We start from the raw sequence: 14,476 nt of genomic DNA, 5'->3' as shown, positions 1-14,476 counted from the left end.
TAAGCATATTGCTCCAGTGGTTGGAGTCAAAACTGACATATAGGAAGATGGTCATGGATGTGGAAGATCAATCATCTCAGCTCCAAGACATCTCTACAGGAGTTCCTCAGCATGGTGTCCTGGGCCCAACCATCTTCAGCCGCTTCATCAATGACCTTCCCTCCATCATAAGGTCAGAAGTGGGGATGCTCACCAATGATTGTGCAATGTTCAGTACCATTCGTGACTCCTAGGATACTGAACCAGCCCATGTTCACATGCAACAAGATCTGGACAATATCCCGGCTTGGGCTGACAAGTGGCAGGTGACATTCGTGCCACACAAATGCCAGGCTATGACCATCACCAATAAGAGACAATCTAACCATTGCCCTGTGACATTCAATGGTGTTACCATCACTGAATCCCCCACTATCAACATCCTGGGGGTTACCATTGACCAGAAACTCAACTGGACTCACCACCTTAACAGAGTGCCTACAAGAGCAGGCCAGAAGCTGGGAATACTGCAGCGAGTAACTCACCTCCTGACCCCTCAAAGGTTGTCCACCATCTACGAGGCACAAGTCAGGATTGTGATGGAACACTCCCAACTTGCCAGAATGAGTGAAGCCCCAACAACACTCAAGGAGCTTTGACACCATCCAGGACAAAACAGCCTGCTTGATTGACACTACACCCACAAGCATTGACTCCCTCCATCACTGATGCTCAGTAGCAGCAGTGTGTACTATCTACAAGATGCACTGCAGAAATTCACCAAAGATTCTCAGATAGTACTTTACAAACCCACAAGCACTTTCATCTAGAAGGACAAGGGCAGCAGATATATGGGAACACCATCACCCTCAAGTTCCTTTACAAGTCATTCACTATCCTGACTTGGAAATATATCGCCATTTCTTCACTGTCGCTGGGTCAATATTCTGGAATTCCCTCCCTAGTAGCATTGTGGGTCAACCCATAGAAGAAGAACTGCAGTGGTTCAAGAAGGCAGCTCACCACCACCTTCTCAAGGGCAATTAGGGATGGGCAAGAAATGCTGGCCAGCTAGCAATGCCCACGTCCCACAAAATTAATTTTTAAAAAATTGATGGAAGAAAGTGTTAACTGTATTAATAAATTGTTGTGATCTTTGTTTTATGTAACATTCAATCAGCATCAAATATCTCATCTTTTTGTCACATTGAATGCCTCAAGTCCTCAAAAGAATTCCATGAAGATGGTTTATTACCCTTTTATCTGCTTGAAAAGTTATAAACTAAAACATTCACATTATAACGTACAGCTGCGTCAATTAGTGACAGTGGCCAAACAGTTGTTTCATTGGTATGCGTGCTTAACATGACCAAATTATCATTTTGATGTTTCATCTTTGGTGACTCTTTTGCTTTCTAAATCTTCTAATTCATATGATGTTGTATTGTGTAGATGTGAAGGATTTTTAGGCAACATCTCATCTTGTGTGTTGGTATGAATTTGCAAACCTAAGAGCAGTTATTTTAAGATGTACAATCGGACCACGTGTTCAGCTGCATAAATGGCATAAAAATTTCTTTTTCCCCACACGACTAATTAGGTGTCATAAAAGTATGTGTTAGATCAAGTGTATTTTGCTTAAAAGATCTGGTCTCTTGTGAATATACCTGAAAACATAACAGCAATTTGGGAATTACCATGATCAGAATTTTATTCCAAAGAAGTGTTTCATAAGTTACTTTTCGGTAATCGTATGTGAACTTTTTTGAACTGAATCAGGCAGAATTTATGAATTTCAAATTACTTGTTTGAGAATAATTAACACAAATAAATAATCCTTCGTGTATTTTGAATTTACTTGCATCTGTGGCACAGTCTTATGGCTTAAAACTGCACAACTGAATATTCCCCTGTATATTTAAAGCATAATACTTAATGTTATTATGTTAATACATAGGCTTGATTGCATTACGATTTTGAAGTATTTTGACTTCCAAAGTAGGGAGTAGTGATGGGTCCATTCATGTTTATAACCTTTTTGAATGTTGGAGCTCTGAGTGTTATCACTTGTAAAGTGCTTATTACTCATATAACGTTATTGTGGTATCAAGTAAGTACTTGACCTATTTATTCTCAGTTATAGATTTTTGTTCTAATTACCATTTAACACAACTTTTGCTGTGAAAATGTAAATATGTATCTTGTATAGTCTAACTGTTTTGTGGAAGCTCTCAGCTTTAGTTTGCTTCATGTGAAGGTGACTATGTGGCAGTTTTGTCTTTAGTCTGCTCAGTGTAGTAGTACCTGCTGCTTCTGGTACTATTTGTTGTTACTGCTTCTGGGCATATGCCATTATAAGTACTTACTGAAGTGTCCTGCTGAAGAAACCGAAAACTAAGAACCATTGCATTAAGTATCATGTATATGCATAACAGTCAGCAGTATTATACTGATGAACTCCCAATATATTTAAACAACATCAACCTTCAGTTAATTCGTTGCAATGTGACCAAAAGCTTTGAATCACAACGATTATGCACAAAAGTACATATATTTTTTTAAGTGGACTGAGTGCTAGAAATAAATTCAACATTCTGTTCTTTCCTACTGTGGAATTAGTAATCCTGCCTCATGAATGTGTGAATTTAAAAGAATAGCATTAAGTATACAAATTGTCCCTGATTTCAATAGCAGTTTATTTTAAGTTCCACACTTGCCAATTCTGTTATGCAATATGCATACAAGCTTTGCTGCAGTTGCTCTGAATTAGTTGCTGAAGTTTCTGTTCATGTTCTACAGCCCTGCAGGAAGTAGTAGATATGGCTCATCAGGAAACCTCAGCCAAGGCAGTTCTCAGCTTAGTGAATTTGATCATGACAATGAGAGCATCCATGGGTCTGGAATGGATGACAAGCGAGATCAAGAGTCATATCATTCTCATCACAGCTCAGTAAGCCTAAGACAAGATACCCAGGAATGGTACAGTGAAGATGATGGACAACAGAAACGTTTCAGTGAATACAAGCAAGTTGAACACCATCAAGATTCTGAACAAGTTGATGAAACTGCACATGAAACTCTCATCAGCAGTATTTCCCCACAGCTCGAGATTACAAAACTGCATGACAGGTGAATACTGCAGTTATGTTAGGTGTAATCCTTCTGCAAGTAGCTTTATTAAATTTCAAACAAAAAGAGAAAATGCTGGAGAAACTCAGCAGGCCTTTGCAACTTCTGTGAAGAGAGCAACAGAGCTAAGATTGAATCCGATATAACTCTTCTTCAGTTCTGAAAAAGCATCATATTGGATTCAGTGTTAAGAATTTCTTTCTCCGCAGTTGCTTCCAGAACTGCTTTCCAGCAGCAAAATTTTGTTTTTAGTTGTTTAATTCAGTTGGATTATGTTCTTTTAAAAACCTTAGAGATAAAAATTGGTATCATATATAGTGCTCTGTCAATTTGAAGCAGATGTTCTAACTACATACAGCACTGAAGATTTCAAGTCTGTGGTAAAGACCAGCATTGCATTTTATAATGTTGAAAGCATTTATTTCAACCCTGTAATAAGTTCAAGCCTAGAATTTACTGTTTGCAATATTAACCCACCAGTAATTTTTTTTTCAAGTAACAAATGCTATTTTAGTATAGACATTAACCTGTAAGTATGAATCTTTTATGTGGGTGAACATTTTGGGAACAGTGACCATAATTCCATAAGTTTTAAATTACTTATGGATGAGGGAAAGAGTGGTCCTTGAGTGAAAGTACTAAACTAGGGGAAGGCTAACAACCACAATAGGCAGGGACTGGGGAATGTAGTTTGGGAATGACTATTTGAGGGTAAATCCACATGTTGGAATTTTTTAAAGGCCAGTTGATTGGATTTCAGGACCAGCATGTTTCTATGAACAGGAAGGATAAGATTCTAGAACCTTGGGTAACGAGAGAAAGTGAGAGTTTAGTCAAAACAAAGGTATAAATAATGTTTAGGAACCTAAAGACAGACCAAGCTGTCAAAGACTATAAAAGGGGAAAGAAATTAAACAAGAATTAGGAGGACTAAAAGGGATCATGAAATGTCTATGGAAAACAGGATTAAGGAAAATCTCAAGGGATTTTATACATATATAAGGTGCAAGAAAAAAAAGGGTAGGTCCACTCAAGGACCAAGGAGGGAATTTATGCATGGAGCCAGAGGAAATGGGCGAGGTTCTTAATGAATATTTTAAGTCAGTATTAACAAAGGAGAAGGACATGTTTGATGGTGTCTAGAGTGGGGTATGTTGATATTCTAGAGCATATTGATATAAAAAAAGGTGGTGGTACTGTGTGTTTTGAAATGCATAAAGGTAAACAAGTAGTAAGACCTGATGGGAACTATCACCGAATACTGTTGGAGGTGAGGGAAGAAATTGCTGGGACCTTGTACAAAATCTTTGTATTTTCTTCGGTCCCAGAAGTTCATCCTGACAGGTTGATACAGAAGGTAAAATCACATGGGACCTGCGGTGAGCTGGTAAGATGAATACTGAACTGGTTAGGTCATAGGAGACAGAAAATTACCATAGAAGCATATTTTTCTGACTGGAGATCTGTAACCGGTGGTGTTCTGCAGGGATTAGAGCTGGAATTCTTGTTGTTCATAATGTGTATATATAAATGATATGGGGAAAAATATAGGTAGTCTGATTAGTAAATTTGCGAATGACGTAAAGATTGGGGAAGGTCCAGATAGTGAGCAGGATTGCCAGAGGACAAAGCAGGATATAGATAGACTGGAGAGTTGTAGACAATAACGACCAATATGAGAAAACAGCCATCAGTGTCAGTGTAAGAAATCCATCTCCAAGGATCTAGATGCATTTCCAAAGGATCTTGCACAAATTGACCCACTCTCTTGCACGTAACTCTTGAATCGACGGAAACCCCTAACTGGTGATGGCGTAGGCATAATCACATAATACCCATGAAGGAGATGTTGTTGGCATTCACAGGTGTAGCCATGGCCAGGGGTGAGGCTGAGCCATGGAAGGTGATGATGGTTTTACGTCAACAACCCATTCACACAAACCTTTCATCCCGGAATCTCTTCTAGTTTACAAGCTGTACATTGTGTGAGCAGGCACCTCTTTCTTCCGTTATACTTGTACCTCTCTTCTTTCTGAGATCCAAGAACTGCCACCTGGTGACTTACTCTTGCAGGAGCATAAAGTGCAACACCAGGAGCAACACACTATCGAGGATGCAGCATATTTGTTCAGTCTCAAATGTGCAACTACTAGCACGCAAACTTAAAAAGATAGGATAGAGGTGAGATCGGCACATGCTGATTCACCAGGTGCAAATGTCCTATAGTTAGGACAGGTGCCAGCTTCCCAGCAGTCATGGTCAGGCATGATTTATTTTACAGGGAACACAGCTGAGGCCTTCAAAAGAAATGAAAACAGAAGTCTGATGACATGCACAAAAGGTTCTTGGTGGTTAGGAAAACTGGCCTGAACATCTGTTATTGTCAAGGAGTATGGAAGAGCCCAATGCTATTTCGCGAAAGCAACAAAAACAGAAATTGCTGGAAAAGCTCAGCAGATCTGGCACCATCTGTGGAAAGAAATCAGAGTTAATGTTTTGGGTCAAATGACCCTTATTCAGAAACCATAAAGCCTTGCGCAGCTCTCAAGCCACATTCTTTTAAATGCATTAGTAATGGTAAACTTGCAGACCCAACCATGGTGAAACATCTGATGATTATTGTCTGTTTTCTTTGCAGCACAAGCAGGAGCCACCTTCCACCTAGCTGTGGAACTTCAACCTAAGATCATGAAGTCTTGTTTTTATTTAATTCATTAATGAGCATTAGATATCAATGGCTGGGCCAGCATATATTGCGCACCCCTTGTTACTGTTGAGAAGGTGGTGCTGACCTGTCTTTTTAACCCACTGCCGTCTATTTGGTTTTGGTAAACCCACAATGCTGTTAAGGAGGGAAATATAGCATTTTGATCCCAGGGCACTGAAGGAATACCAATATAGGAACAAGAGTGGGCCATGCGGCCCCTCAAGCCTGTTCCACCATTCAATGAGGTCATAGCTGATCTGTAGCTCAACTCCATAATCTACCTTTGGCTCGTATGCATCAGTACCTTAAACAAAAATTTATTTATTTCAGATTTAAAATTAATTTTGATCCAGCATCCACTGCTGTTTATGGAAGTAAGTTCCAAACATAACCACCGTTTGTGCATAGAAGTGCTTCCTTACATCTCCCCTGAATGGCCTGGCCCTAATGCTCAGACTGTACCCCATAGTTCTTGAATCCCTAGTCAGTGGAAATAGTTTATCCAAATCAACTGTGTGTTTTTCCTGTTAATGTCTGTACGTAGCATCTATTACAATTTTCAACCCTTTGTTGTTCCTCAGTTCCATTCATTTTGTCTCCAGTGAATGCTTTCCCCTCATTATATCTTCCCTCACCATTGAAGTAATATGTTTCTAATCAGTAAGGCTACTCTATTTCCTCCACCATTTTCCCTATCCACCCTGTAACCTTATAACGTGGGAGATTTAGTTTCCATTCCTGACTGTTCTGTCTCAGCAATGGCATCTATAACATAGTCTCAAGTTTGAATTTGTTCCTGCAGCTCATTGAATTTATTCCTTTATGCTCCATGCATTCATATATAGAACTCTTATTTGGGCCATACATTATAACCCACTCCAAAGTACTGTGTCTTTATTCACATGTTTATTATTTCTCTCTTCCAGTCTAATCAATACACCTCTGAGTTTTAACATTACCTGCCACACTTGAAGTAGGATTTCTGATTGTTTCTTTATTGTGACATGTTACTTGATTTTGAAACTGGATTGACTTTCCTTGAACCTCCCCCTTATTTACAAGTTGGAAGTCTTTGTGACCACCCTATTTAGCCTTTCTGCTAGGACATTGGTTCCAGATCAGTTTCAGTTGGAGCCCATCCCAAAGATATCATTCCTTCCTGTCCATTTTCTGATGCCAGGAAATGGAATACCGCTTTCCTGCGACACTCCTTTGCCGTGCTTTCACTTCCCTAATTTGCTTTTCTCTATGCCAGTGGTTCTGGTAATAATTCAGAAATTATAACCCTTGAAGTCCTGTTCTTTAGTTTTGTTTCTAGTTCCTGACAGACAGTACCTCTTGCCTATGTTGTTGGCCCCAATATTGTCCACAACAACTGAATCCTCCCTCCCACTCTTAATATCCGTCCAAGGTTCAAGATTTCCTTTGCTTTAGCACAGGCAGGCAACACGCTACGCGGGACTCTCAATTCTATTTATAAAGGAAGCTCTCTGTACCTCTAATTATGGAATCCCCTACCGTGACCACTTTTCATTTTGCTACCCTCACTTGAATGGACTCCCGAACCATGATGTAGTGGTCACTTTGCCCATTCTCTCTGTTGTCCTTTTCCTCATCTGCATTGGGAGTAAGTACCTCATAACTGTTGTACAAGTGCAAGAGATGAGGCTCCTCCAATATTAAATTCAAGATACCTCTACCTGGCTCCCTTGTCGTCATACCCATGTATTCCTGACCATTGGCCGAAAATTAAAGTACTTAAACTTCAAGATGTGATTCTGTACCTCCCTGATGTGCCAGAGTATATGAAACAGAGTCCAGCCAATCAACTCTGAGCCAGAGTTCCTCAGGCAACCAATACTTCCTATATGTGATCACTATGAAGCAAATGGAGGTCAACTAGCTCTCACATCATGCAGATAGAACACAATATCTGGCCCTGCATCTCTAAATTATTAAATTAGTTATTAATTTATTTTTTCTTTAAATTGCCTAGTTGTTCTCAGTTTTTGATCTGTGAAAAAGTTCTTCAGTTTATCTTTAATCTAAAGCAACTTGGATTAGGCATACAAAATAGCAGTTACTAACCAAACAATGAATTTACACCTTTTCCTGTGATGTCACTGTTTTTCTCAGTTTCTGATCAGACTCCCTGTCCAACTGATTCCTCTTTCCCCTTATGCCCCAAATTCTCTGAGACGTTACTTTGGTGAGTACTTCTGCTGTTTAATGTCAATGAGAGAAAAGGAAAAACTGATCATCCCCCCCTTGTCCTCTTCCATTTCTACCACCACCACCACCTCTTCCTCCTCCTGTTTCATCTTCTCCTCCTATTTCATCTCTTTTGGTTGGTTCTTTTCTACCTCCTCCTCATCGTCCTTCTGTTTCTAGTTCTCTACCACCTCCTCCTGTTTCACATAACTTCAGTTATACACTAATGCAATAAAACACTACCTCCTATAGTTCCAAGTGAAAATGGTGGGTGACTTTGATGAGATGTATTTGCTCCCCTTGCCCTTATAAGGCTGTCTAAGGAGCCTTAGTGAATTTCTGCAGTGCATCTTATAGATGGTACACACTGTTGCTACTGAGTGTCTGCAGTGGAGGGAGTGAATGACTGTGGATTTGGTGCCAGTCCATAAGACTGCTTTGACTTGGATAGTGTCAAGTGTATTTGGAGTATGTAGGGAGTATTCCATCACAGTCTTGACTTGTGCCATATGAATGAAAAACAAGCTTTGGGAAGTCAAGAGATGAGTTATTGGCTCAACATTCCTAGCCTCTGACCTGCTCGTTTAGCTACAATATTTATATGGTCAGTCAAGTTCACTTCTGATCAGTAGTAGCATCCTGGATGTGCTTCAGTGATGGTAAGACCATTCAATGTTAAGGGGCAATGGTTGGATTATCTTTTGTTGGAGAAAGTCATTGCCTGACACTTGTGTAACATCACTGTTACTAGCCGTATTGGTCCAAGCTCATATTATCCAGGAATAGCTAGATTTGGACACATGTTTCTGTATCTGGAGATACATGAATGATGATGAACATTTGTGCAATCATCAGCAAACACCTCCATTTCTGATCTTATGGAGGGAAGGTCCAAAGTAGCTGGATAGGCCTCGGACGCTACCCTGAGGAACTTCTTTAGAGATATGTTGGAAGTAAGCTGACAGATCTCCAACAAGCACAATCATCTTCCTTTATTCCGAGTGTGATTCCACCCAGTGTAGCATTTTCCCCCGATTCCCATTTGACTCCAGTTTTGCCAGAATTCCTGGATTTTGCTTTCGGTTAGATGTAGCCTTGATGTCAAGGGCAGTCACTTTCACCTCACCTTATTTCTTGTTGCAACTGTGTGGTTTCAGCCTGCTGCCATCATGGTTGTAAATACCTGTATTCAGAGGTTAGGAGAGTTTCTCAGGAGTTCAAGAATCTGTTCTCCAACGCTCAACTCGGATTACTGAGGCACTACCCCTGTGGCAGTGATTCTGTGGAGCACAGACTACCTGCCGTCTCTTGGGATGTCAGTGTTTGTCTTCAAAACCTTACCATCCCACTAGTGCCCTTGCTGTTGCTTGTCAGCTGGCCGGCCAAGACTGCTGCTGCCCCTGCCAAGATGTTGAAGTCTAAAGTTGGTTTTCCAGGCTCAGAGCCTTTTGAGACCAACTTATAAGGCCATTTGCAGCCTTTCTGTACTGAAAAGGTAGCTGCCTTGGATCATCCATGCTGCACCCAATGGGCGAAGATTAATCCAGGCAAAAGAGCCACAAGCCAGATACTAATGAAAATCCGTATCTGCAATTAGCTCTGAGGCCAGTGGCACTCCATTGGTTGCTGTTTGCCAACCTGGCCATGACCCATTTATCCTAGCTCTCTTATTTTGTTCCCTCAATTTCCTCTTAATTCATGCTTTATCCATACCAATGCATCACCCCCAACTTCATGAGCTCTTCTCTTCTATAGTAACCTTCATGTGGAATGTTATTGTTTTGCCTGTTAGCCTTACCAATGCACTACATCTACTATTTCCACTTTATACACCCTGCTATATCCTTAAAGAGTGCTAATAAATTTTTCAAACATTGTTCCCTATTTTAAAAATATCATGTTAACTCTGCATAATTGCATTATGACAGGCACCACAGTGCTTAGCACTGTTTCCTCACAGTGCCAGGGACCCAGGTTCGATTCGGCTGTATGGAATGATACTACCACCTTAATAATGGATTATAGCATTTTCACAATGGCAGATGTTAGACTAACTGGCCAATAGTTTCCTCCTTTCGGTCTTCTTTCTTTCTTGAATATATTGTTACGTTTATGGCTATCCAATCCATTAGAATCCACAAAACACAACCATTCCAGAATGTAATGAATGTTGGAAGATGACAATCCACAATCTCTGCAGCCTGTAGTAGCCACTCTGCTCTCCAGTCTTAGGATGGAGGTAATCAGTTCAGGGGACATCTCAGCCTTTAGTAGCGTTTGATGTGGAGGTGCCAGTGTTGGATGGGGTGGATAATGTCAGAAGTCAGATGACACCAGGCTATAATCCAACAGGACTGTTTGAAATCACAAGCATTCGGAGCATTGCCCCTTTCGTCAGGTGAAGTGGCTTCACCTGATGAAGGAGCAACGCTCCAAAATCTTGTGATTTCAAATAAACCTGTTATCTCACTTACTTAGTTGCATTTGTTCTTTTAGTTATTTTGCTTAATGTTCATTTTTTTAAAGTCGTTTAGACTTTATATATTTTTGATCAAGACTGTAGTGGTTATCGTAAGTTTTTCATGTATCATTAATCACTTAAGAATTCATTTTGTTTTCAGCTATGATGAAGTTGGTACACCTCCATTTTCTCCTGCTCGAGCACGCTGGATTCGAGCTATCAACAAAGTTCGGATACAAATCCAAGAGGTAGTAGTACAGTTTGTGTTACAAAATCTGACTGATCCTGTTTCCAAATATATAAATCACAGATTTTGATTCTTTCTAGCTCTGTATCAATGACTGTCATCAGTTCATTTGACTGTATTGCTGGATATACATGTTTAGTAATTATAGTCATTTGTGCATAGATTTGAATGTATGTATGTAGTGAAATATGGGGAATTGGTTACCTCATATTTAATCACAACCAAGGTTCAAACTTGCTGCTAAAGATAAAATTGTGGAAATGTATTTCCTTTATACTAGTTTAGCGTCATGTATATTTATAAGTCACTAGTTCATAAGATAGTTTATCAACAATTTGCATAAATTCTTCATAAATACTTTAGTGTGAAACAACAAAGATTTAAAATGTAGGAGTGTAGCACTACATTATTACTGGTGGGAAATATACTTTTGTGGAAAGTATTAAGTTACATGTTTAAACGTGATGAATCCTCTAGTCATTAATTTCAAGTGCCTGAGCTAATTTTTCAGATGAAATATAAATCTTATCTTTGGGGGAAATTTGTAAAATTAGTTGTCTTAAAAACACTACGATAAATAATAGCTTGACACTGAAACCTAAATTTTAAAAGTCACATTGGCATGATCTAACTCATTTAAAAATTGGAAAAACTTAAGAATTTGTTTTTTAGATATAGTTTGGTATGATTTGTTCTGGAGTATTGTTTTCATTTTGAGTTTTAAATCTAAAAATAATAAGGATAGTTAAAAGCTCATGTATTGTCATTGGTCTGTCATAGAAGTAAAAGACCACTGCAAGATTTGGAGATAACTGAAGTGGAAAATAACCCAGTGTGACAGGACATTTCAGGAAAAACAGATATTTTCAGTGACGTTTTACATTTTCTATTTGTGATGTCAGATAAGCTTATGGAGGTCATAATTGGGCATAATTGATCTTTTGAAATGTATGCCATTAATCAAATCTGAAACAGCAGTTGTGACTATCAAGATTCTATCTACTTGAGTAGCAAGTGAAAGTCAGAATTGTTTTTGATATATTTGATGAAGAAATGCTTATAGTTCTCAATATCTCAGTGCATGTCATAAGTTTACATCTGTCATCAATTATTTGTGCTCAAATGAGCCAAATGATAAGACTGAGATTGTATTCCTTATATTTCTGCTGAAGTGACATAATGCTGTTAAGCAATGTCACAGCAGTGTGTACTCGAAGAAGCCCTGCCAGTTTTGTTCCTTAATTTATAAAGTATCACAGACTAAAAATGTCTTCACTATATGTTATTTCTTTTTGTACGCACACATACAGTACCAAGAGTGAGAACAGTAAGTGCCATTTGCTGAATTCTCAGTGTTATCTTGTCACACCAAAAATAAGGTTTTGGAGTCGATCTGTAGCTCTGGTTGTGGGTGTTGAGGTTGTTGGCTCACCGAGCTGGTTTGTTGTTCCAGAGATGTTTCGTTACCATGCTTGGTAATATCCTTAGTGCAGCCTCTGATGAAGTGTTGGTGTGTTTCCCTGCCTGGTTTTTAAAATCTGGGGTCCATTGTGATGGATTGCCTCACTTCCAGGTTTCCTTTGTAGTGGAATGTATATGGGGTCGAGTTAATAAACACACTGAACATGACCCCATAAACATTCCACTGCAGAGGAAACCCGGAAGTGAGGCAATCCATCGCAACAGACCCCAGAGTTAAAAAACCAGGGGCAAAACACACCGATGCTTCATCAGAGGCTGCACTGGGGATCTTACCAAGCACGGTAACGAAACGTCTGTGGAACAACAAACCAGTTTGGCGAGCCAGCCAACCTCAACACACCAGAAATAGACGGAGGAAATATGGAAACACAAGACAGGCAAGCATAGTTCACAGTATTTCCCAATGTATAATGATCTAATTTAATAAATATACTAACTTTTGTGTTAGTTTCTTGTTCAGTTAATAGTGGAAGTAGGCAAATGTAAGTTAGAATTTATCAACCACCCCTAATATAGAAAATGTTCAAAGTTGCTTCATAGTGCTACAATCAAATAAAAATAATGCCTGTCAAAACCAGGATATGTAGTAAATGGTGATATTGAAATGGTTGAAGACAGGTAAGTTTAAGGAATGTCTTTCTAAGCATGAGTTTGAGACTGCTGAATGTATGACCACCAGTAGTGTGCTGAAAGGAGGAGAGTGTGCACAAAAGGCCAAAGTCAGAAGTTCATAGTGCTGCTTAGGAAGCACTTGCTGTGAATGTTTTAGAATTTTTCTTTTCCTAAACTGTAAATAATGTATGTAAACAAAATGAAAAACTGCACATTTAATATGATGCTTCAAAATGTAAGTTTGGAGCAGTTCTTTATCAACACTTTCTTTTTCATCCAATATGGCTGTATTTGTATTTCTATTTTGTAGTTCTGTTTCTGTATCCAAAATTTCAGCCGATGTAATATCCTATAATTGTAACAGAGAAAATAGGCATTTTAGTTTCTCTCTTTCTGTCTGTGTCATAATAACACTTTAAGCAACACTATCAAATTGACTTTGGTAGAGGTTAGAAATTGTGGTTTGGTGTTCAAAATTCTATTTTACAAATTTCTACATACTCATTCCTATTCCTGAAGCAGGTCAATCCTGAGAACTGGTACTGGCCCTTTGTATTTCTGCTAGCACTTGCCCAGCACAATCAGTGCTTCAGTGAAAAGTGTAATTCTTTGGGCAGGAAGCAAATCTTATGAGAAAAATTATCACCAGCTCACAATCAGGCATTATCAAGCTAGAGTCAAAGAGGTTACAGCATGGAAACAGCCCCTTCAGACCAATGTGCCCGTGCCATCCAGTTTTCAGAACTTTGGCTCTTTTTTCCTGCATTTAGTCCATATCCCTCTATACTTATCCCGTTCATGTACTTGTCCAAATGTTTCTCAAATGAGGACCCTTTTGTATCTCTCACCTTTCACCTTAAACCGATGCCCTGCGAACTCTTCCTAGTTAAATAATATCTCTTTTGTGATAGGGCAACCAGAACTGCACCCAGTGCTCGAAGTATGGCCTCACCAATGTCTTGTACAACTGTTAGAAGATGTAGCAACTTATATACTCAGTGCTCTGACTGATGAAAACAATCATGCCAAAAGCTGTCTTCACCCTATCTACCTGTGATTTGACATTCAAGGAGCTATGAATCTATAACGCCTAGATCTCTTCCTTTATAATACCCCCAGGACCCTACCATTGACTATATAAGTCCTCCCTGGTTTGCCTTACCAAAATGCAACACCTTGCACTTAACTAAATGAAACTCATCTACCATTTCTCAGCCCAATGGACCAGTTGATCAAGATCTCACTGCATTCCCAGATAACTTTCTTCGCTGTCCTCTATACCACCAATCTTGATGTCATCTGCAAACTTACTAACCATACCTGATAAATCCTCTTGCAAGATAATAAAGTGTGGAGCTGGATGAACACAGCAGGCCAAGCAGCATGTTAGGAGCTCAAAAGCTGATGTTTTGGGTCTAGACCTGATGAAGGGTCTAGGCTGGAAACGTCAGCTTTTATGCTCCAAAGATGCTGCTCGGCCTGCTGTGTTCAACCAGCTCCACAGTTTATTATCTTGGATTCTCCAGCATCTGCAGTTCCCATTATCTCTGATAAAATTCTCTTCCGAATCATTTATATAAATTACAAACAGTGGACCCCGCACCAATCCCTGTGTCTGAAAAACAACCTTCTGTCGCCACCCTCTGAC

General features: G+C 39.4%; 1 protein-coding gene across 13 annotated transcripts in view; it reads left to right on the top strand.

The window, feature by feature from the left end:
- Positions 1-14,476, top strand: part of LOC125453124 (protein unc-13 homolog B) — a 495,854-nt gene that overhangs the window by 283,734 nt on the left and 197,644 nt on the right. For 6 of the 13 annotated variants that reach the window (XM_059648694.1, XM_059648669.1, XM_059648650.1 and 3 more), the window contains 2 exons: positions 2,779-3,108; positions 10,648-10,738. In XM_059648694.1, coding sequence (XP_059504677.1) covers positions 2,779-3,108; positions 10,648-10,738 — 421 coding nt within the window. The remainder of the gene's footprint in view (positions 1-2,778; positions 3,109-10,647; positions 10,739-14,476) is intronic. The other 7 variants (XM_059648673.1, XM_059648682.1, XM_059648687.1 and 4 more) reach the window with 3 other exon arrangements.

Source organism: Stegostoma tigrinum, chromosome 1, assembly GCF_030684315.1.
Source record: "Stegostoma tigrinum isolate sSteTig4 chromosome 1, sSteTig4.hap1, whole genome shotgun sequence".
NCBI lineage: Eukaryota > Metazoa > Chordata > Chondrichthyes > Orectolobiformes > Stegostomatidae > Stegostoma > Stegostoma tigrinum.
Note: the sequence above shows the minus strand (reverse complement) of the source record. Positions and strands in the feature narration are given on the sequence as shown.